This window comes from Varanus komodoensis, unplaced genomic scaffold (assembly GCF_004798865.1).
Source record: "Varanus komodoensis strain SLA01 unplaced genomic scaffold, ASM479886v1 scaffold47, whole genome shotgun sequence".
NCBI classification, from domain to species: Eukaryota; Metazoa; Chordata; class Lepidosauria; order Squamata; family Varanidae; genus Varanus; species Varanus komodoensis.
In genome coordinates this window covers 7,505,526-7,530,179 of record NW_025336045.1, presented here as the reverse complement: position 1 = coordinate 7,530,179, position 24,654 = coordinate 7,505,526, and the positions used below count along the sequence as shown (strand labels likewise).

The following is a 24,654-nucleotide window of genomic DNA, read 5'->3' as shown; positions in this document are numbered from 1 at the left end:
ATTATGAACATGAGCCACGAACAGTCCTGCTGGTGGATTTGGTGCTGCCCCCTCTTGTTCGTCCAAGGCGAGTGCTGCTTTGGGGAACGGACTGATGATACTGCCATGAACAAAAGGAGGGCTGGCTGGGTGACAATCTCCGTGAGATTTGTTTTTGAAAGAATGATGAACAGAGTGTGGATTTACACATTCAAAGAGGTAAACAAAATGGTTACATTTGGAAGTGTTCTTCCAGTTAGCATAGGGGAAATGCATGCTATAAGTGACATCAGAAGGAAAAACAAAAACAGTAGAATGAAGTTTCCATAATCTTAAACTTATATGTAAATGAAGTATTGAGAAGAAGGGCCAAAACTGTTGGCTGCTTGGGTAACGGATCGTTTACAGGATTTCATGCACTGTCCACTTGAGTTTCATCAATCACTTCTGACTTGTTATCTGTAGATACTGTATATAGCCTGTGGGAAGAAATCAAGTCGTATCATATGGCATCATTCTTGGAAACTATTGAAAGCTTGTTTCATGCCAGGTTATTTCTGATATTTGTTTAATTTTTAACATATACATAAAACATATACAGTTCTGGAAGCAGATGGAAGGACAGGCACTCCCTTGTCCGCCTCCACTGGTTTTGCATCAAGATCTGAGCACAATCAATAAAAGATAAATAAGCAAATTATACGTGCAAGAGACATGCATTTTTGTGGTGAATGTGTGGGTGGAAGGGAAGGAATTTCCATTTGTTATACATGCACCTCTTTTGCACTTAACATCAGAACCATGAATGACTGGGGCTGCCACCATCTCTCCCATATCTTTTCAGAGATGGACGTCAGTCACAAGAGAATTCATGGCTCTTTCAAAAATATGCAGAAATTGCCCGCTCCCTTAAAACATGCCTGGGTTTCTTCAGGCTGTCTTTCTTCTGCAGCGGCTTAAGATCACCTGGCCGGCAACAGGCAGATTTGCAGTCAATGACCTGATAAATCACGGGATTGTACATGGCTGCAGATTTTGCAAGCAAGGTTGGTATCACTGATACTTTGATGGGAACGGAACCAGGTCTCCCAAACGCGGACCACACCGAGACGACTGCGTATGGGATCCAAGCGAATAAAAATCCTGTGCAGATCAACATCGCCACCTGGTGTGAAGAGACAGTTGATCAAGGGTCAAAATTCTTGCTTAACGTAATATACTATTTCAAAGTATTCACACAGTATGTGCTGCATTGCCAGAGCAGTTCTTCTGAAATATAAAGTAGAATGGCGAATAATCCATAGACCCAATGTATAAACTGAGTGAAAACCAGTACTTATTTAACTTGTAGGCATTTATATTTAGAACCATTTCCATGCGATATAATTCTATTTTGTGAGAAGGCATTTCTCCTTAATTGCAAGAAAATAGCAGTGCAAATCAGTGCATGACTTGTGCACTGTCAGCCCTGTCGGTGTGCGTTTTTCTGCAGAAGTATGAGAACCACTGCTCTGGCTTCTCTTCACACCGTTCCAAGCAACAATGGAGGAGCCAAACAGATGGAACAGATCACAAGATTCCTTCCCACCCAAGCCTTGCCCTCTTATCTTACCTATTGGCATCCGGGAGAAGCAAGAGGTCCCTGCAAATCAGGCAGATCATGAAGGAGGGTTCACCCCCACTTCAGTGTCTTGCCCAGCACAGCTGCAAATCTACCACTATTCCACATGTAGCAGTGGCATTGGCCCTGTGTACCTTTGGGGAGTCTTTTTCATACCTAGTTGTGGATATTCAGAAGAAAAAATGTTTCCTGGTTTTTTTTATTTCATATTCTGTAGCCAGGTAGTCAAAAGTTTTGTTAGCATTTTTACATGTAGCTTTTTTCTCTCCCAGCCACTTCGACTGGCCCCATCACACACATGCAGTTGTTTAATTGTTTAAATGATTAAATAATAAATATCTAAGACAGAAGCAAAGGCTTTTATAATAGGCAAATGTTCCCTAGAATTTACGCTGGATACCCATAGCATCTGGGAAGAATTCTCCCCTCCCTCTCTTAAATTCACACTAGAAGCAAAAGGGCAAGGAAGCAAAAGCCAGGCCGAGAGTTAGCAGGAGCCTCCACTTGAGCCAGGACGTCTCCTCAGAACTTGCTTCAGCACCTTCTGGGGCTGAAAGGTCTCCTTCTCATGGGGCCGGGAGTGTCACTGAGTATCCCCACACCCTTACAAATCCTTCTCCGGGCAGTTGCTGCACTCTTTGTGAGCACACATGTGTGTCCAGGACTTAGAATTAAAAACACCTACTTTTAGAGCTAATCAAATACAGTGCAGCCAACATTATAAGTTAATTTAGAGCTCTCAGGTAAGAGGAGGGAGGTTTGGGGGCGTGGCTAAGCCTATTACTGGCAAACCCTTCCAGAATCACTACTTTTAAAGGCAATTTCTAGTACAAAACAAGTGGGTTGCTGCAGTGCCTTATCTGTGGAGCTGCCTTTGGAACAAGGCTGGACATTTCAGCTGGTCCAGAAGAGAACTGGGAAATCGTTGACATTGCAGTGTATTGACATTACAATGATGCTTTGTGGACTGCAGTAGCTGTCTGGGCCCAAGGCAAGGTGCTGACATTAAAACCGAAAGCCCTGCCTGGGCTGGGCTCAAGCCCTTGAGGGACCTCCTCCTCCTCCCACAATGCCTGTCTGGTCATCTCCAGTGGCCCCCCCTTCACCAAAGAGGCAGGGGGGCTCCTAAGGGGAAGGCCTTTCCAGGGGCAGCCTCCCAGCTCATCTGGCCCCTGCATTGTGTTCTTTTCTGTACCATGTGATGTTTTGGTTTTCCTAGAGTTTTCCATTTTTCAGGTTTATTCTTTAAATATGTGATTGTGTTTTTAGATCTTTATGCAGTCATTCAGCTTTTCTTCCAATTTTTACTTTGGTTTTATTCTGCATTAAATGTGCAATGGATTTATATTACGTTTCATGGCATTGTTACTTCTGATTTTAATTTTATGAATAATTCTGAGAACTCGTCCACTGGGGAGTACAGAATTTAGTGAACAAACTCACAGCAAAACCCAAACATGCTTGCTGCTACTAGCAGTTCTGGGCAAAACCTTTCCCGGCTGCAAACTTGGTTTGCCCTGACTGTGGCCCAGGTCCTGCTTGCCTTCCTCCCACAGTGCACAGATGCTCTTCCTGCACGTTGCCTGACTTGAGCCCTGCTATAGGTTCAGCCAATCCCTTCCAAACCCCACTGGGCATCCTCCACCTACCTTAGTTAACTTCATTTCCAGTACATGGCTGTTTTGAATCCTCGTGTCATAATGAGCTACTTCTTTGGCAGATGACTTGACTTTTGCTATTATTTTAACATACGAAAACATGATCACAGCAGTTGGGAGTAAGAGACAGAAGAAAAGGATACTCAGGATAAAGGCCTGCCCAGCCACTGAACCCTGAGCCAGCCACCAGTCCAGCGTGCACGAGGTCCCGAATGGCTCAGGAGAATAGTTCCCCAGGCCAGCAAAGGGGATCGTTGCCCAGAATGTTGCATAGGACCAGATTATTCCTAAGCAGATGAAAGCATGGTGCCTCTTCAGCCAGGTACCTAAAAAAGAACAAGCATCTGTTGTGAGTGCTGGTAAAGTCATGCACGGACGGCGCAGCAGTGCTCTGATATAGAAAAGGCTGAAACCGACTCTGTAATTCCAGGGAAACAGTTTTGTGCTGTGCCCACCCCCTTTTGCTTCACCCAAATGCTTTGCTGATTCTCTGGTGTGTTCCCTTGGGAGCCAGTTGCCAGGCAGAATGGGACTTGCAGGGAGACCTTGGCAGGGCCTCCCTGTGAGCCTCTGTGGTGCTGTCACCCCGGCTGCCTCCTGCAGAACAGGCCCTTCAGCGCCATCAGAATCCCGGTGCTGGCCCAGAGAGGAAGGCGCAAGCACTGAGCGGGAAAGTCCAGCTCCTTCGCGGGAACGGATCAGCTGACTGAAGCAGCATCTCCTGTGGGGAGCCCTCAGGTCATGACCGTCGTTTCACCACCACCCTCATGGATGTCACATCTGCTTTGCCCTCCCCCTGCAGGTATTTTCAAAGCCACAGGGGACCCATTCTCTGACAGCTCCTGTGCAGCCCAGAGAATGGTTGTGCATCACAGTTGTCGCAGTGGTGGGGCTCAGCTGCAGGCGCATGGGGCTGATGGCATGGGAGGGGCCCACAGAAAGGCTGGGATCACACGCACTTCCGGTCTCTGGCTCAAAAAGCCACCTGTGGCAGCTTCTCTGTGCCAGAGAGAGAGATTTGGTCTGCAGGTGTTCTTCCTATATCTCTAATTCTCTTGGTAAGTCTTACATTCTTTTCCTAAAAAGAAAAGTATTTGCAAATACTGCAAATTCAGGAGTAGGTCACCTGGTACCCTCTAGATATTTTGGACTACAACTGCCATCATCCCTAGCCAATAGTCCGCAATTATGGAAGATTATCTACCCTGGTCTAATCTATTAAACATGGGTGTGTATTTTTGGATTTATGTTGTGTCATTCTTTTCTGAACAATATCAACTGGGATCATCTTCCTTTAATCCCTTTTCATCTCCTTTATATGTGTAGCAGTATTTCTTTATTCCAGGGTGAACGGCTTTGGAAGCTTTGGGGTCCACTTTTGTCTACCATCAACTGTAATCCACTTGAGTTCCAAAAACAATTTGAAACTTTGTAAAAATGCATTCTTTGTGGCTACAGAGCATGAACAGTTCGAATTAGTTAGTTTGCAGGTTAATTTTGAACCCTTTGGCACTCCATAGCCACGATGGAGACTTTTTTCAAGTTTAAATTAAAAAAAAAAAAAATAGGGAGCAGCAGGAGCTGAGGTGGTGGGCCAGCATTTTATTTATTTATTTATTTATTTATTTATTTATTTATTTATTTATTTATTAAAACATTTTTATGCCGCCCCAGTCGCCAAAGCCTCGGGGCGGCTTACAACATTAAGTTAAAAAATACAACATTAAATTATAACATTACATTAAAATGTTTGTAAAGTACAAACATTAAGTTAAAATGCAAAAAATAACAATATAAAATAAGTCGCCCTGGCCAGATATTACCTACCCCACCTTACCCAAAGCATGCTAATCCAAAATGTTTGTGTGCTGAATTAATTGTGATACTGCAGGTTTGTTTATCTAAATATCTAGCTGTTTTGAACGGTTTTTGGTTGCAAGACCTTTTCTAGATCAGCCGAATGCACATAGATGCGTCCTGTGGTGAATTCTTGGTTGACATTTCTCTGGAAATCTCAAAGATGCAGAAACTGATGTGGTCATTTCCAAGAAAGGAAGGAATAGACATTATTCCACTTTATAACTTACCATAAGATAAATAGCAGATTTTGAAATATCTGTCCAGGCTGACTGCTGTCATGGTAATGAGGCTCCCAATGCCAAAGAAAAACCCAGCCCATCCATACCAACGGCAGCCGCTCCAACCAAAAATCCAGCGGTGAGAAAAGAAGGCAATTATGCTGAAGGGTTTTCCTACCACTTTACAGGAAAACATCAAAGTAAGTTTTCTTAAGCAGATTAGCATACGCGCACACGCACACACATATATAAAACAAGATATAAAGGTGATCCTTCAAGCAGTAATATGGAAGGACTCCCAGAATGTAAATGAGTCTCCATTTTTCATATAAATACATTACATAAAGAACAAAGGAAAATTCAGTTATATGACAAAACTTAAGATTTACTTCCTAATCCATAAAACACAGACCATTATCCACATTTAGGTCAATGAAACATAAAGATCACATTTAACATAAGAAGCTTTAATTCCTAGAACTGATCAGACACAGATAGGATTTGGGGTATAAGGAGTTACTTGGGTTGTAAATTTACTGTTGTTGAAAAAGTGGGTCCCACCACTAAGCAATTTTCTGATTTGCTGACTAGACTAATGACACCCAAGATGGGGGCAATCACTTCACTGGGGAAAAAAACTACTCTTGTTTTTTGATTCGGGGTTGGGTTTGCTGAACTGAGATCCCCATAAACAAAGGATTAACTCTCACCTTCTAAGGAATTTTTTGTATGCCATATAACTGAAAGCTACAATGCTGTTCTCCCAGACCGTTGTCTCTGTGATGAAGAAAACCTGTGCTCCCAGGCAGGCTTCATCATTCTGTGTACGTGTGTGATGGATGCCTTCCTTTTGCTCCCCCACACACATTCATGCCTTTCCCCAGATAAATTCCTTTCTATTTTGGGCATTTGGTTATGTTGCTTTAATAGTTGTTTTCTTCTCACTTTGTTTTAAGGTCCTTGTGTTTGATTTAACTGATCATATTGCATTTCATGCAATCAGGAGCAGCACTACCAGGTTAATCAATGCCAGGGTAAAGCTCCGATGCCCAGGTTTCCTTGTGCTGCTAAGTATTTTCACCACTAAGTGGCATTAATAATAACTTAAGACAGAAGCTAATCAAACTGAAATATGGCTGAGGAAAGTATTCAGGTGTCACTTTATACAGTGCCCATTCACTGGCCTGTTGTTGATGAAGGAGCCATTGCTGGGGGGCTAACAGGCCACGGTGGCTTGCTAGCCCCCCTGCATGCGCCCACGTGCCATAATGTCTGGACCTGGCGAGGGTGGGGGGTGGCTGGGTGGTTAAAATAATCTCTCAGCAACACCCAGCAAGAGCACTTAGAGGAAGGAGGCGGAGGGCACCCAGCATGGCAGCCAACCTACCACTCTGCACATGCAGACTTGGCCAATGTTTACATTCTCAGTCCACTTGAGGTTAAATTACCTGAAATCCCTAGGTCACACACTGCTAAATTGACAGTCATGATCTCAGCAGGCCTCAGCTTCTTCTTCCGTTGTGTAGACATATAAATAACATATCCATTGCCTAAAGTGGACATGACCCCTGCAATAAAATAATAGTAAACAACAAAGAGGTCATGTGTACCGGGAAAAAGATGTTCCCCTGGGATTGAAATAATTTCTACCTCTGTTCAATGGTCTCAAGAGAGATGACCAGGATTTTAAAAACTGGAGAATAAACACAAAGAGAAAGTGTAGGGAACTTTTCCCTGCCTGAGAGTTAATCTTAATAGGGGTAAGGAGGGGCTGCCTGTCAGCCACCGGTGCAGCTACCTCAAATTAGGTATGTGGAGGAATCTGCACTGCAGCTAGGAATATAATGGTTTTCCTGGCGCTGCTCCCCAGTCTCATCCTGCTTGTCAAAGCTGGATTCTGAGTTCCTGGTGACCTGTGCCCAGCATTCATGGGGAACTTGCCAGGATTAGACCCCAAATGATGCTCATGCCGTGTCTCTCTTCCATGCCTTGTGATGCAGAAGAGAGCAGCACTCGTGAAGGGAGCCCCAAGCTGTCCCTCCCTTTTGTGCTATATCCCGTTGCGTTGCGTTGTTGCGTTGCATTGCGTTGCTGCACCACATGTGGAAGGGGGTTGTTCAGGCAGGGCTCACCAGGAATGGAGCCCCACATGAATGCGGAGCAAGCCACATCCTCCTTCCACACCCCCTGCAGCCAGCCTTTGTTCCACAAGTGTTTGCAGATATCCTCTCAGCTCAGGAAACTTTACAAGACCAGGCTGAGGAGAGAGGAAGTCTGAGAATGCCAGAGGGACAGGAACCAACAAGAGTGCCTTCAAGACCACTTGACAGGTGGGGTCAGCCCTTTTATCCACAGTTCAGTCGTGGCTGAGGGAGACATTGGTTTGGACGGACGTGGCCCTCAGCAGCCGGGCCACCGGACCTGAGGACAAACTAATAAGGCAGGCAGGACTCATCTGGTTGGAGGAAGCACCAGAAGAGCAGAAGAGGTGTCGGTGTCTGCAGTCTATGAAGGCCACTGCCTAGTTTTCCCGGTTTTGTAAGACCTTTGGATTATCTTTTTATCGCACATTTGCCTGGCGGATGAATGGTGTGATGTACCGATTAAATAAACAGCTTGGCACAACTCTACTCGTATGCAGAGCGCCAGGCCGGACGGCGTAAGAGCAGGCAGGGCGTAACGGGTAGTGCGGCTGGGAGAGGCCAGGGCGGTCACAGGCACTGAGCCCGTGGGAGCTTCTCAGCACCGGGCCCACAGCAGGCAGCTGGATGACACCCCTCAGTCCAGGACAAAGCCTGACCCTTGCCGGGAAGTTGCCTGTTGCTGCATGGCTTGGCTTCCTGTGGGCTAATAGAGTGTGACCCTTACTGAATACCCCCTCCATTCCCTAGCTCTGCCCTGAGTCTGGGCACAACAGAGAGGCAGCAGGCAGTTTGTGAAAGTTTAAAGGGTTGGGGAGAGCTGCTCACCAAAGTTATCTTAGGGTATTTCCAGTTGAGGCTTTTATTGTGAAATTGCACTGCCTCATGCACAGGATTTGTGTGTGTGTGTGTGGGGGGGGGGGGCGGTCCAGGCATTGTTGCCTCCCACTTCTGATCCTCCTGTGTTTTTCCACTGCTGCTTCTGTCTTTCCTGTTTCTACTTTTCAAAAAGCAGTAGAAGATAGAGTGAGCTGGTTCAGACAATCTGACAGCCCTCCATGAGCTCATAAACGCTTGGGGTGCTGAATGCTGTTGCTCAAGTACCGTTTCCCATTCTGGGCAGCCTAGTTGAAGAACGATATGGGCAAGATGGAGGGGGTTCTTCTTGATCATTCCAGAGTTCAGATCACAGAATTAATAGGCTCACGTTAGAGGAAGCCAGATTCTGGCTCAATATGAGGAAGAACTTCCTGACGGTGAGAGTAGTACAACAGTGAAACAAATGGCTTAGGGAGGTTGTGAGCTCTCCCACACTAGAGGCATTCAAGATACAACTGGCCAGCCATCTGAGAGGGACAGTTTAACTCAGTATCCTGCATTGAGCAGGGGTTGGACCCAGTGGCCCTCTGGCCACTTACAGCTATGCTATTCTATGGTTCTATGAACAGCTACGCCCCAGCTGGAGTTCGCTATGCCTTCTTGAGTCATCTAAACCCAGGCATGGCTATCTGAGGGTTTAACAACGCTCACATGGTCTGTTTTAGGGTTCTACAAGGGTTGAGTTAACGTACGATGGGCTGCCATGTTGTGCAGACTGAAACATTACCTGCCGTTTGGTTGTGCCTCCTGCATCTTGCTCATGGTGGGCATGTCGTGAGTGGAGCTGGCTGGAGCCAGGGGTCAGACTAGATGGCCCGGGAGACCCCTTCTGACTCGCTCTGTTTCTATATTTCTATGTTTCATTTGCTAAGCATGCACTATTGTGCAGAGGGAAAGAGAGAGGAGCTGAAATTGTATCTTTGCATGTACACAGCAATGATGTGAGGAATCCCCCAGCAAGTAAATGTGATTCAGTGTAGCTTTGTGTCCTGCCCTGTGGAAAGAAAGGGAAGTCATCAAGCACTGCTTCCTTCGTGCACAAACTAGTAGCTCTCCCTGGACAGGCTCTGAAATGATCCATGGGGAGCAGGCAATGCTATTCCAAGAGGTTCCACACTGCCCAGACTGGCTCTTCCCGTGATCAGGGCAGCCTGGGCAAAGGGCTTGGAAAGGGACTGCAGGGGACAGGAGGGGCAACTAAGGAAGGGCTGCTCCATCATCAGGAGGACGGTTCAGGTGACTGCTATATCTACTGTGGTTGGCGATATGACTTGCGTGGTAGACGTCGCTTTGCTTGCAGGGGCTGGCTGTGGGTTTGCTGCGGCTTGTGATTTCATGGCTTGGTGCTCTGAGGGCACCTTGGGGCTGAGGGCCTGCTGGTGCCACCAGACCCCAGTCAGATGGCAGTGTGCTGCAGCTAGACTTGCTTATGAAACCTAAGCCATGGTTAAAATGAAGGAAAAACAACAGCGGAGCAGCCTGTAAAGTGCAAGAGGGTCTGAGAAGCCTCTCAGTCGAAAAGGCAGAGTGCCAGGCAAACCTCCTGGTGATGAACTTTCCAGAACCAGATGGCCAACACAGGAAAGGATCAATCAGAGTACACTGTGTGCACAATAAAAATAAATGAAGGGGAAAAAAGAAAAAATGCTGGCGTAGTTCTTTGGGTACCCAGGTTAAAGTGGTTTAGGGTCCTAAAGCTTAAAAAAATAGGGTCAGAGAAAGATAAACAGCAGCAGCAGTTGTTTCACGATTGGTAAGATGTGCACCATTCAGTTGATTCCATACTACTAGAAGTAGCATGTTGAATTTAATTTTAAGTCATCATCAAAGGCATTACAGAAGTTGCATGAGGTGTAAAGAGATTATGTATAGCCACAGCCAAAGTATCTCTGTTTAAGCAATGGGTTGTGCACCAAACTTGGTTGGCACTTATTGCCATGGAAACCACCTGGACTTCCAAGAGTAAGTCCAGATATAACAGCATCTTCAGGCTGTGAATCTGGTATTCAAAGGAAACACAAATGTACCCAGAAAATACTGGGTCTCCCAAATCATCCACCAAGAGTCCTTCCATCTTGTCTGGATTAAGCTTCTGTTTGGGTTCATTATTGGTTCCAGGTCAGCTCTTCCACAACATCACTTGAAAAGTATAGTTGGGCACCAGCCTCACAGCTTCGGCACTAATCTCTGGAAAAGATGGGTTCATCTTTAAGTCCCAAGCTCCTGCCATTGCTCAAATGGCTTCCTTTGCTCCCACTTCTGTATAACACAAGGAAGTGGATGTTTCAAGCCTGAGGGAGAGGGCCCAGAGCCACCAGGGACATCTTCATGGCATCTCCATGGATATAGAATGGGCTTCCATGGGAGGTGGCAGGCCACATCAGTCAGGGCGTTCAAGGAAAGATCGGACAACCACATGTTGGGTATTACATAAGTGGAGCAAGGTCGTGCCAGGGGACAGACTAGATGCTCCGGGAGGCCCCTTCTGACTCTCTATGCTTCTATCTCCATCTCTGTATGACCCAGCCTTTGAGTATGCACATGCCAATTGTAAACTCAGCAATTTGTGCAATTTTGTACAGTTTCACTGTGTACATACCAATCGTTTTCTTTTTCTGTTTTTCATGAAGATGCTTTCCAATCATAGTTAGGCCCAACATAAAAACAAACACCAAAGGAATGAAAGGAAATGCAACAGTATAAGGAAAGCAATACTACATCCAACTCGACAGTTACAGCTGTCAATGAATGATAAATATTTTGTAGGGCAGAAAATGAATGCCTTAAATAAGGTGGATGATGGTAGTTCAAGTGTATAGACATACAGTATAGACTTCATTATTATTATCTATCTCTCTGCTTTTCAGGGGTGGAAATAAGAATGGCCCAGGGGGCAAATCCAGGGGGTTTGTTTTACAGATGAGATTAAAGCACAAAAGAGCATAATCGGATAGGAGAGATGCAGTACAAAAGCCTGTCAGGAGTCAACACAAACCCAAGCAGTTGGATGCTACGGGCCCACTGATGCACATGAAGCACATCCCGGATTTACAGACTGCTGTTTAATCTTAGATCTCTCAGTTTGTTTCACCCAGCTGAGCTTCAGTCAGTCCGCACAACACGCTCACTTACTAATTTCTGCAGCTCTTTTAACCTCCTCCTTCCAAATTCACCTCAGCGCCTATTTTATGGAGGTGCCTGGGGGCCCAGCAGTGCCTGACTAAGGATCAGGCACCGCCTCCACCACCTCCCCACCAGCGCTCTAGCTGTCTTTCCAGGGGATGCTGCCCAGGGGCACAGAGGGGAGTGGGGATGGTGTCTGCTGAAATTGGCCAGGTAACTGGAGGAGGAGGAAGGAACAGAAGAGCAGGGGAGTTTTTAGAGCTTACTCTGCCACTGCCACCCTTATTTTGGCAGAACATTTACTCTGATTTAGGCAAACTGTGTTTGCTGCCCTTCTGCTAAGTCATTCGCTCCAAGTAGTGCTATCTAAAGGCATCACTTACTTCAGGCTTCCTGAATTTTGCCTGCAGCAGTGGGAGTCGTAAGAAGTGGGTAGATTCCCAGCTAGCCTCCAGAAGGCTGATGAGGGAGCTGCCTGTGAAGCATCCTGGCATCTTGAGGCTGGTCTTTTTCTGTGTTGGAGCTGGCTACACCTGACGATTTCTGTTGTGGCTTTTCTTCATGCCACATCCCTGCTGTCTGTCAGGAGACTCCCTAGAGTCCTGCAAGAATGTTAGCCTACCAGGTAAAAGTGAGCCCTTTAATAGAGAATACCTAAGCCTATCTAGATATAACATCAGTGATCCCTGGCCCTTGGCTATTTTTGGAGGGTCCAAGTGATTTGGAAGCCCTACTCTGCTCCCCGGCCCCTGATTACTTGGAGGTGCCGCCACTGATTTGGCTCCGATTGGTAATTCTGTCATGGAACATCACTCGCTGGAACTCAGAATCCAGGGATGCTAATGTGATTGGCCTTTAAGGACATTTGATGCTATTCTCCTTCAAGAGACATAGTGTAGTGTAAAATTAGATCTTAACTGATTTTCTACATTAATGAACTATAGCTGTTGCCTCCATTAGAGGAAGAAGACCATGGGTAAGCTTAACCAATCTGATCTCTACTTCCCTTTAAGCTGTGTCAGGTATCTCCCACACCATGGTCATATCACAAAACTTGCTTAACCAAGTTGGACTGTTAAGTCTCCGACTCATTGTTTCTCCTAATCCTACCATCAATCAATCTAAGCAAGAACGGGGGAAATTAGAAAATTGCATAGTAGACTTTTTTATTTATTTTTTCATTTCATAACTTCCCAGAGAGTCGCAGTTCTCCTCAGCTTATGCCGGGGGAACTGAATGCACAAACTGGGCCAAGCGACAATATTTTGTTCTTATCTCAGCATTAAGGTCTGACTGAACCTGAGGATTATATATTTAATCATGATCGATCTTCTATGGATTGCAGGCTTAACTTTGTGGATGTGTGATTAGCTCAGATGGCCGGTGCACTTGTTGCAAGAATTTTCAATGGAAATCACTTTTTGAGAAAAGTGGGGAACATACATACATCTCGGGAGGTAGCACAGCTGATGGCACAACGGTCCCAAGCAAAGGCTGCTGCATGAGGCACAGAAGAGGGACGCTGCCTGTGCAACGCTGATTCCTGGTGAGCACCACGTGAAGGCTGGGCACAGGCACCACGAACCTGGACCCAGCAGCTGCCTCGAGTCGACCAGAGTCCAGGGGGCAGAACCCAGGGACTCTGTCAGCTTTCCGCCCTTGAACAGATCCTCACACATCTCTGCCAGGCATGTAAGGCAATACCTGTGCAATACCTCCACACAGCCAGTATGACATTTAAAGTGGGCCATCGGTTGTGGCATATGCAGAATTAACATGCAAGGACAGTCCAGGCTATGACTACCTGGTCTGCTAATGGGACACACATAGGGAAGATGCCCTGATCCAGACAAGAGGGTGTTTCCCAGCTGGAGGGCCACAAGATGGGTTATGACTCCATTCAGAATACATTTTGAAATGACTGGGGCTACCTAGCACAGAAAGTGCAGCTACTTTGATACGCATGGTCCCTTCTACTATGTTTTCCCTTAATCTATGAACAACTCAGTTTCAACCACGATCATCAAACCTTCATTTTCAGTGTTACACAATTTTAAACAGCCTATTTAGATATTCAGAGTTAGCAGAATGTCATAGGCTCACTGGAAGATTGCATGAATCTTACCAATTAGCAATAAATAAATTCCAGCTACTATGTCAGCTTCTTTTGGGAGTTTTGATGTGAAAGGGTCTTCATCTTGCTGGTACTGAGGTTCATGGTCATCTTGAGATGAAAAATTTTGCTTTGAGTCCATTCCTGCCACACAGTGCTTAGTATCTGAGAAGCAAGATAAAATGTGTGGATCACCCTGGGCCCAAGGCTCCAAAACCGGAAACTGTTCAGGCTTTCTATACACAATGACAGTATGTCTGTGAGCAGGAGGAGGAGGAGGAGGAGGAGAAGGTTCTCACTTGCTCTGCCTCCTCCGTCAGCACATTCATTGCCGTCTATACCTGGAAAGCACCGCCTGAAAAGGAGATTCCCCTTATCCACGGGGGTCTCCGCACAAACCGGAACACGGATTTTCCAGCATTTGGGGTGGCAGGGGGCAACGAATGCGACGTGGTAGGGGTGGGGCAAGCCTGTCCCCCTCTTGGCAGGCTGAGTAGCCTCTGATTTAGGACTTCTGATCATAAACATTCTAATAAATACCAAATCTTCCTTACTCGTTTACATAGATTCTAGTTTGGAATTGTTTATTCGAATCGCGCTCTTTCAAAATAGCAGGTTAAGGGGCAGACTGAAACATACTAAGCGGCAGAGAAATGACAGGAAGAGCCTCCACTTGCAAAGCCCATGTGCCGCATGTCGGCCAGGGCAGGAAGGAAACGTGCGTGGGGAGAGTTTTACTGCAGACAGATTCTGTGACTCTCGTTTTTTTAAACCCCACTTGAGGCAGTTGATGTAGTTGGTGAGTCTAACCCTCAGGATCTCAAAGGGAAATGATGGGGTTTGGGATCAATCAGATTCAAAGTCACCTCCTCACCCAAGCATTCCCCCAGAACTCCTTGGGGCCCCTATATAATATAATATAAATATTATAAACAGCAATATAAACTGAAAATGATCTAGTGATTGACATCGGGAAAATTTAGCCAATAAAATGCTTTAAAAATACGCCATCTAAACAAATTAAACATTCAAGCCAAAGACATGTGAAACCTGTTTAACCTCATCTGTTTTACCTGTTTTACGCTCCCCGCCCTCCTGATCCATACAGGTTTCAGTACTGATGATTTATTCAGTAGGCTTCAGTCTTTTCACACCTTTTACTCTTTAGACCCAGCCAGCAAAGAAGGGAGCTATTCCGTTGTTTTCACTGCAAAACTCCTACCTTTCTACTCCCTCCCCAGTCCTTCTCCCTCTGGTGAGCTTTCATTCATCTTTCTGTATTCTCTTATCTCAGGAAATGTAAGAAACGAAAAATGAAAAGAAAAATTGTAGTATTTCAATTCCATTCGAAATTGAAAAAATCCGATCTACCTTAAATTGAAACACAGATGAATAGCATATCCCCATCCACCAGCCGAAGATTAATTAACTGTCCTAATCCATTCACATTATATATTTTACATATTATTCCGTTTGTCTTATAGCTAAAGGATAGCTATAAAGGAAGAGCAGGTAAGCCTCAGTGCAGTAAGTAAGCTTGACATTTGCCATGAGCTTTCAGACTGCCTTGCAATTCTCTAGCAGGCATTTCTCTGTGTTACAGTACTGACAGCAAATAGAAGAAATACACAAAATAAAATAGGTGAGCTATTTTGTTCTGCATCAACTTCTGCTTGCACTGGAGTATGCAGTTTTTTGAGTTATAGAACTCTTCAGAAATAGGAAATGTTTACCTGCAGAAGCAAAATCATCATTCCCACCAACCCAAGGTGTCAGATTGATCTTCAGCAGGCCAGATAAATGATGGTGTAATGCAAACTTTTTTGTACTTTTATGCTGCAATCTTACACCTAGAAGTAAATCTCATTTAAGTCAATGGGCTTACATCTGAGTAAACACATATTGACTTGTAAATCAATATAGCAATAGGCTAGCAAGAGGACTCTGTTAATGCATTGTCTTTATTTTAATGTTGACTTAATGTTGTGAACTGCCTAGAGAGCTTTACACATAGAAATGTTACGGGCAATATAGAAATGTAATTAATAGTAATGATGATTTGCAATAAAGTAATCAATATTAATATCAGCTCCTTCTTTGAAGGGTGTTCTGCAGTTTTGTATATTTCTGCTGCTGTAATCAGTGGTACAGATTTGTGGCATACTTTGAAATTATACTTTGATAAGATTCAGCATTGGGCAGGGGGTTAAAAAACATCTAGCTCACTAGGAAGCAAGTCTAAAAGGGAAGTTTTAAAAGCAATCGCCAAGGATCCCTAAAGCATCAGCCATTTTTCAGTTTAGAATTGCACGCAATCTGCATGGTGCTGGTAGCAGCTATCTGAAATTAAGAACCCTCCTATGGATTAAAGCATTGCCCAATGTAGCAAAAGTTAGTCTTGCAATGATTTCAAGTCACAAAGCGTCACTATCTACCTATACACTCATATACACTCCGTATATTTACATTTGCACAAAAATGTCTTAAATGGCAGAAGCTATAGGAGAATCTGGAAGTACCTCAAGTCTTGAGCTTGGCACAGTTCATGTCTCCAGAGCTCTGCTCTTGTCCAGATCTTCTGCTACTGTATATCCAGAGTGCTGTCCTTCAAAGCTGAATATGGCAAAGGTAGTTAAACCTTGAAGAGGGATGGTGGCTATTACAGCCTCCTCAGGCTCACCGCTCTGAATGACGAGCTGCTTCCCATTTGCCTGATGCTGCTTCATCACCCACCCCCACCTCTCGTGGTGCTGCAGCGAGCCTGGCATTCGACCCGTGGAGCTCTTCACTCTCTAGAGTAGCCCAAGCCCTTTGGGGCCTCTCCAGAAACAAGAGGGTCCCGGGGGGGGGGGGGGGGGGGGAGGCAAGTGAGACCATGTGATTTAGGAAAAATGATCATCACTCTCTATTTTGCTTGTGATGAATGCTTTCACAAAGATTTACTGTGTAGCTTAAAAACAATATGTTGAGGGAAAAATCAGATATAAGAGTGGGCATTCCCCTTCGCTGCTAGCTTCTGTCCATGTACAAAAATTGACATGGCTTAAAAAATACACAGTATTTAGTATGTTTGATCAAATGCAAGAGTCAGTGTTACTGAATCCTCCATTCTGGATAATGCTTTTTTATTTCCAGGAGCCCAAATCTGGTTTGCTGTAGATATGTACTGCTTGAGTATGTCAAGAGCTTGATTCTCTCTTTTTGCTCCACAGCAGATCAAGGTGAGAGGCTTCGAACTACATCGATTTAGGTTGCCTAGTTGGGCTTTGCTTTGAATATGGAGTGATGACTTTTTAATAGGAAGCATCCATCAACTTCATAATCCTTCTAATTCAAGAGTCAGTTCTTACCCATACCAGGAGTTAATTCCAAACTGAATTTCCTTCCTCCCTTCCTGAAAGAGTTGGCTCCATCTTCAGGAAGTACGTCCTACTTGTGAGCCACTTGGTGGCAACGCTGGACATTACTCATTATTCTGCCTGTTTGACTTGAGGATGAACTAGTGTCTCCTCTAGAGTCAGGGGCAGTTTAGTTTTTATCATCTGCCCCTCAGTTTCCTGAGTGATGCAAACTTCAGATGAACTTATTAAAGCAAACTTCAGAAGACATAATGTCCATCATTGTGCAAGGCAGAAGTTTTCTTTTCCTGATGGTCAAATCACAAATGAGGATGGAGAATATATCCTTTCACCAGTTTGATCCAATCAGATATTTAATGAAGAAAGGTTGATCTTTCTTCTATTCCTGAAAAGCGATTTTATTTTTACCATAAGAAAAATCCAATGAGAATGAGGAAGGGTAAATGTTTCAAAGAATCCATTAACTTCCACCAGCCTCTTCCCCCCATCTGCCTTCTCCACATGTTACTAGATTAGGGTCAGGTTCCTGAACAGTGCTAGGTTGTGAGGCCAGAAGAATATGATTCCACTTCTCTGTTTTGTCTCAGATCCTCTGGTTGATTTATGAGGAGAGGGGTGAACATCTCCTCTGCTAAGGACAAAGGGAAGGTTCAGCAGCAACCAGCTGAAGTGGCCTTCTTCCAAAAGTGGGTGTCCAAATGTTTCCTGAAAAATAAGGATGGTCAAACCTATCTTGGAAAACAGGAGTACTCTGCCTGTCTCTCTTCTCCTACCACAGAAGCAGCACTCGTTTCCTTCAAACCTCAGAGAGGGACCAAAACTCCTTTTGTTCCCTTCTGAACTGTGATCCTCCTATCAATACATGGTAATTCATTTAATTTTCTAGAAACTTTGGATAGAAAAAGCATTCCAAGGACAAAATAAGTACTTTGGCTTCCACCTTGACTCAGTGGTGGAATTTCAGAGAGAAAAGCAAGACAGTGGCAGGGAGCTTGACCATGAAGAGGTGGGGAAAGTGGGAGGGCCAAAGCCCCGGCCAGGCATCTCAGTCTGTGTTCTGTTAATTCACTCCTCATGCCTTTTTTCACCGTTTCTGCTGCCGTCTGAGCAGAACAGACAGACTGGGCAGGATAATGGTTGCATATTTTTGCTTTTGCAACAGCTGGAGATGTGGACCCTGTTCAACCTGTGAGAGGGAGGAGACTTACCCCACCATCCATTACCATTCACCTTGGCCTGAAGCTTTCTGAAGGAGAACATCACCTCTGTCCGTGGAGACTCTTCACACCATGTCAACCTGGAGAGCCACCAAGGACTCTCTTCAGCAGAAGATCTTGCTCCATGTGCTGAGTTCAATGCTAAGAGTGATGGAAGGGACAGCACTAGCACCCCGCACACATAGGCACACATGCACTTGGCCTCTGCCTGCCTTGCAGTGATGCACTCTTCTCCCTTTCATGTGGCGCTGTGGACTTGCCCGTGCCTTTAGCAATGTGGGCACACAGCCCTTCCCTCTGCCTTGGGCTACCACCCTCCCCTGGACGAGGATCAGAGACATGTTTCCCTTTTGAGTCATTTCATTGCAGGGTGAGTGGTGCTGGGGCTCTGGCTTCATACAAAGCACATGAACAAATTAGAAGTCTTCCATGTTAAGAAGACCGGCAGCTGTATGCACATGCAGTGTTAGCATAGGTACTTTCCCAGTGATCAATACAGATCAACAAGGGCGTATCTGAATAACTTTGGGAATTTCATGGCAGGGCAATCCAGTACATGTCCATTCAGAATGAAATGCCTGTGAGTTCAATGTTTCTCCCAGGGAGTGTATGCAGTCTTAAACTAAGATCCCATTCAAAGGCCAAGATGGGGAAATTATTTGTGAATGGATCAAATGCAGATTAGCTGAGTGGCACAGCTCCCCACACTTATGCGTTCTGGTTTCATAATTAGCTGATCGAGTCAACAGGCATTTTTTGTCCAGAGATAGGCTTCAGCATAACAATTCTTTAAAGAATGGATGTAATTCTTCAAGGCAAATTGTCACCCCAGATATTAGGCTGTTGAGGAAAGCAAAGCACACATTCCAGATGCTCTTGCTTAGCATCATCCAAAATCTCAGAGTGGGGTCCACTAAGGAAGGGGAAGGGAGGGGCTGACTCTTTCCTTGTTCCCCCTCCCCCCAGCAGGAAGGGGGGAATGGGCTGGGGGTGCTGAGGGGCTCTACTTCCTCAAGAGGAAGGCAGGCGGAGTGGCTCATTCGCACCCACCGCCACACCCACCGGTCAGCCCTGCTTCCAGCACAGGAAAGGAAGTGAGGCAGCCCCTTCCTCTGCTGTGCACCCCCTGCCCAGCGGTGCAGTGGCGGCACATGGCTTTCCCCAGGACTCCTGCAGATGCAGGGACAGTGGGGATCCTCACAAGCAATCCTGCTTTCCAGACTTCAGCAGGAACGTGGGGGATGGTGGGGCTTGGACTCTTGGCCACCTGGCATTAACTAAAGCCCCTTGACCAGAGCAGCAGCCCCTTTTCCCCACTCTTGCCGAGGGGCTTGCTAGACTTGCTGCCTGACCATGCCTTAGCACATCATTTGAACGTAGCGAGTTCTGATGACACGCAAGGCCACCCCCGCTCCCCATGGCTTTACATATTTTGGAAAGCCGTGGTTTGCTGTGAGCTGTGGGCTGTTCATTATGGTTTGTTATCAGACAACACAATATCCATTGTTTCAACAACAGCCTACATTCAACCCATGCTCAATCTCTGAGTTTTGGGTATGATAATCCCTGAATCCAATTGCTGGCTGGCTTAAGATCACCCTGTAAGCTTTGTGCCTAAGCATGGATTTGAGCCCAGGTCTCCACAGTTAAAGTCCAACATCTTCAAGTTATTTCTGTATAGTTTGATTTACTTCCAATAATAATAATACACAAAAAGATGGGCTAAAGTTAGTCATGCTCCAACCCTTTTTCTTTAATTAATTTATTTGTTTATTCCATAATTAAGATTACTTCAAATGCAGTAGTGGCCCCAGTACATTTAAAAGTTAATTCAACTGTTGTATAATTAACCATGAACTATTGAAATATTTGCAGATATTTCAAACACATCTATGTTTGTAATATTAATTACTGCTGCTGCTAAGAGAGAATGCCATGAATGTGTTGCTGTTGATATGTACCTTCAAGTCATCCCTGCTTTATGGAGATCCTATGGATGACTGTCCTTCAAAATGTCCTATACTCACTAGCCCTGTTCGGCTCTTGGGAATTCAAGGCTGTGGCTGCCTTTATGGAATTGATCCATCTCATAGTTGGCCTTCTTCTTTCTTCTTCTTCTCTAGCATTATTGACTTTTCCAGTGAATCCTGCTTTCACATGATGTGCTCAAAGAACAACAGCCTCAGTTTCATCATTTTTGCTTGCAGTGAAACTTTTGTCTTGATTTGATATGGGACCACCCGTCTGTTTTTCTGTTGGTCCAGGATATTTGCATATTTTGAATGGATGGACTTTCTTCCTGTCCACTTCCCAGCTTTCATACTCATATACTCATGTAGTACGAAAGAAGCAGGTACTCCAGATCCAGAAGGCTTACTGTAAGCCGTCCAGAGATGGCAGTGATAGACAGCCTATAAATCTCATAAATAAATAAATAAATAAATAAATAAATAAATAAGGACAGAGAAGGGGCAGGGATCAACAGGATGGCATTCAATGTGGGTAAGTGCAAGGTCTTGCACTTGGGCATACAAATGGGTGTCATAAGTACAGGTTAGGGGACAAGTGGCTGGAGAGCAGCACTTGTGAAAGGGACCTTGGAGTGCTGGTTGACTGCAGGCTGAACATGAGTCAGCAGTGGGATGCGGTGGTCAAGAGGGCGAATGCCACCCTTTGTTGCATAGCCAGAAGTGTGGCTTCTAGATTGAGAGAAGTATTACTACCACTCTGTACGACTCTAGTGCTCCTGCAACTGGAGTATTGTGTTCATTTCTGGGCCCCTCATTACAGGAAGGATATAGCCAGGTTAGAGTCAGTGCAGCGTAGGGCCACAAGGTTGGTGGCCGGTTTGCAGGGGATGCCGTATGAGACGAGACTGAGGGAACTGGGTCTCTTCAGCCTGGAGAAGAGGAGACTCAGAGGGGATATGTTGGCGACATACAGGTATGTGAGGGGGTGTCACACGGAGGTGGGTAGAGACCTGTTCTCCCCTGCAGAGGAAGGCAGGACGTGCTCCAACAGAGCAAAGCTCAGGGAGCCAAGGTTCCATTTGGATGCCAGGAAGCACTTCCTGACAGTCAGGACCCCAAGGGTGTGGAATGGGCTTCCACGGAAGGTCGTTGAGGCCCCATTGGTGAGGGTGTTCAAGGATAGGGTGGACATGCACATGGTGGGCATGTCGTGAGCGGAGCCGGCTGGAGCCAGGAGTCAGACTAGATGGCCCATGAGACCCCTTCTGACTTGCTGTTTCTATGAGGAATAGACTAGTGTGGGTGATCTTGGCCCTGGTCTTCAGGGATACATCCTTACATTTGTTGATCTTTTCTAGTTCCTTCACTGCTTACCTTTGAAGTCTCCATCTTCTCCGAATTTCTTTGCTGCAGTCTCCATTTGAATTGGTGGTTGAGCCAAAGTATACAAGATCTTTCAAAATTTCAATAACTTCATTGTTAACACTAGAAGTATCCAATTCTTCTACAGTGGTGATTTTTGTTTTATTGTTCAGCCGCAGTTCTGCTTTTGCATTTTCCTTGTTCACTTTCATCAAGAGTAATTTCAATTCTAGTTTCTGGCTCTTAGCTGAGCGAATCAGAGCAAGCTCCCCAACAGGTCCAGAGCTTCTGGGATACAAGCAGTCAAGCTCCCAGGGAGCAAGTGAACAGGGAAAGCAAACAGTTTGGTAGTGGAGTTCAGCAGGGGATGTCAAGGGGAAGTCACTAACTTTTTTTCCTTTTTCTTTTCCCTTCCCTCCCCCTTTTTTTTTCTCTTACTTCCTTTCTACTTTAGCCTCCCTCCCCCACTTTGTTTTATTCCTTGTAACATCCTCCCTCACTGGTAAGACTGCATTGTCCAAGAGGGGTGGGTAATCTTGAAAAAAGAGATTCCCCAAGCACAACTATGAACCTTTCCAACAAGAAAAAGTGTAGAAGACAACAGAGGAAGCCCATGTGGCTCTCTAAAAGGTTAAGTGACAGCCTGAAAGAAAAAAGAACATGTACAGGAAGTGGAAGCAGGGCCAGACCACAAAGGAAGAGTATAAACAAATAGCAAGGAATGGCAGGGACACCATCAGGAAGGCTAAAGCAGGAAATGAACTGAGAATAGCAAGGGATGCTAAGAACAACAAGAAAGCCATCATCAGGTCCATCTAGAACAAAAGATATGAGAAAGAGAAAGGTGCTCGGCTACTTAAAGTGGATGGCAGAGTGATAACAGACAACAAGGAAACAGCAGAGGCACTCAAGTTCTAGTTTGCCTCAGTCTTCTTCCACAAGCAGATCTATAATGAAGAGGAAGTACAAGCTGAAAATGACAGTCTAATATTGACAAACAAATGGTGAACGAATGCCTAGATGGAATAAACACTTTCAAATCTCCAGGGCTTGATGAACTCCATCCCAGGCTCATAAAAAAAGCTAGCGGAGGACCTCTCAGAACCACTGTCTATTTTCTATGATAAATCATGGAAAACAGGAGATGTGTCAGATGAATGGAGAAGTTGTCTCCATTTTCAAAAGGCAGAAGAAAGATGAACCTGGGAACTACAGATTAGATAATCTGAGATAAATCCCTGGAAAAATTCTGGAGCAAATTCTTAAAAAATCAGTCCACAAGCACCTTGATGAAAAGTCAGTGATGAATAGAAGCCAACATGGATTTATCAAGAATAAATACTGTCAGACCAATTTAATCTCATTTTTTGACTGAATAACCTCCCAAATGGGCAGTGACAACACTGCAGACATAATCTACTTTGATTTTAGCAAAGCTTTCAACATAGTGCCCAATGACATTCTGATAAGCAAATTAGCAAAAACTGGACTAGATAGAAAAAATATCAGGTGGATCCAAAACTGACTGCTAAATTAGACACAAAGAGTGCTCATCAATGGTACCTTCCCAAACTGCATGGAGGTGACTAGTGGGGGGCCACAGGGTTCAGTCCTGGGCCAACTGCTCTTCAACATCTTTATTAATTATTTGGATGAGGAAGTACAAGGAATGATAATCAGACTTGCAGACTATGTAAACAAGGGTGGAACAGCAAACACCCTAGAAGAATGAAGATCCAGGGCAAACTTGATAAACACGAACACTGGGCTGGAAGCAACAGAATAAGATTCAGTAGGGACAAATAGCATGTCCTCCACCTCGGAAAAGAAACCAAGTGCATCAATACACGATTGGGAACACGTGGCTCAACAGACCTGAAAAAGAAAAAAGACCTTGGAGTTACTGTGGACAACAAATAAATATGAGCCAACAATGTGATGCAGCCACAAAAAGGGCAGATGCTATTTTGAGATGCATTAATGGAAGTTTTATTTCCAAATCACAAGAAGTAGTAGTTCCCCCATATTCCTCACTAGTCAGAACTCATCTAGAATACAGTATCCAGTGCTGGGCACCAAGAGTTAAGAAAGATGCAGGCAAATTAGGAAGGGTCCAGCGGAAGGCAACAAAATTGATCCAGGGTTTGGAAACACTGCCCTGTGAGGAGAGACTGAGGGAAGTGGGCATGTTCAGCTTTGAGAAGACAAGACTGAGGGGAACATGATGTACCTCTATAAATACCTCAAAGGCTGTCATAAGGAGGAAGGTCAAGAGCTCTTGTTGATGCCAGAGTGTAATCAAGTCACGGAATAATCTGGTCTAGGTGCAACCAGATTCAGACTGGACATCAGGAAAAGCTTCCTCACTGTCAGAGCAATATGACAGAGGAACCAGCTGCATAGAGAGGTGGGGGGCTCTCCCACAACAGAGACATTCAAAAAGAAACTGGAGAGCCATCTGAGCGGGGTGGTGTAAATCAGCAGAGCATTGGACCCAATGGCCTTCATGGCCCCTTCCAACTCTACTATTCTATGATTCCATGAATTCATTGTTGCTTTCTACCAGTAATATGGTATCATTGGCATATCTTAAATTATTGACACATCATCTGTCATTTTTCATTCCTCTTCCCTCTGATGCTAATCCAGCTTTCCTTAGGATCTCTGCTTACAAATTGAACAGATAAGGAAATAAAATACACCTTTGTCTGATGCCTTTGCTTATAGGAAACCATTCTGGTTCTGCATTTTCTGCCCTAAGCGTAGCTTCTTAGGGCACTCATCATGTCAGCCAACTCATTCCTTTCAGGACCATCCATGGCTGTGGACAAGCCCAAATTCTGTAAGCAAATCTCACTTGGAAGGAAGGGCCATTTTTGTCAAGGCCCATTTGCAAGCCATTGAAAAGGCAAGATAACACATCTGAAATGTGTGTGTGTATGTGTGTGTGCAGCAACAGCATAGGGAGGGATGGGAGAGAGGTATAACCTTCCCTTCCCTGAATGCCATTCTTCTAATCCAAAGCAGGGCCAAATATTTATTTATTTATTTATTTATTTATTTATTTATTTATTTCATTTATTAGACTTGTATACCATCCCATAGGCTATAGGGCTCTCTGTATAAGCTTACTGCACAGTAGAAGTGCAGCAGC

At 44.9% G+C, this 24,654-nt stretch overlaps 1 protein-coding gene across 1 annotated transcript; it reads right to left on the bottom strand.

Annotated features, from left to right (window-relative positions):
* Positions 1-391: 391 nt before the first annotated feature.
* On the bottom strand, positions 392-13,758 carry LOC123030858 (opsin-5-like). Its single transcript, XM_044445146.1, has 6 exons — positions 13,605-13,758; positions 6,785-6,904; positions 5,346-5,516; positions 3,250-3,584; positions 900-1,144; positions 392-458 (listed from the first exon to the last, which is right to left on the bottom strand). The coding sequence occupies exons 1-6, from the start codon at positions 13,732-13,734 to the stop codon at positions 392-394; spliced, it is 1,068 nt and encodes a 355-aa protein (XP_044301081.1). The 5' UTR covers positions 13,735-13,758.
* Between the last annotated feature and the right edge of the window lie 10,896 nt (positions 13,759-24,654).

Excerpts from the sequence above, each read along its gene's own strand:
- LOC123030858 (XM_044445146.1), bottom strand. The coding sequence starts at position 13,734 with ATGGACTCAAAGCAAAATTTTTCATCTCAAGATGACCATGAACCTCAG. Across the intron at positions 5,517-6,784 it reads GTGTGACCTAGGGATTTCAG|TGGTAGGAAAACCCTTCAGC; the intron begins GTAATTTAACCT and ends TTTCCTGTAAAG. Across the intron at positions 459-899 it reads GACAGCCTGAAGAAACCCAG|GCTATATACAGTATCTACAG; the intron begins GCATGTTTTAAG and ends TTCTTCCCACAG.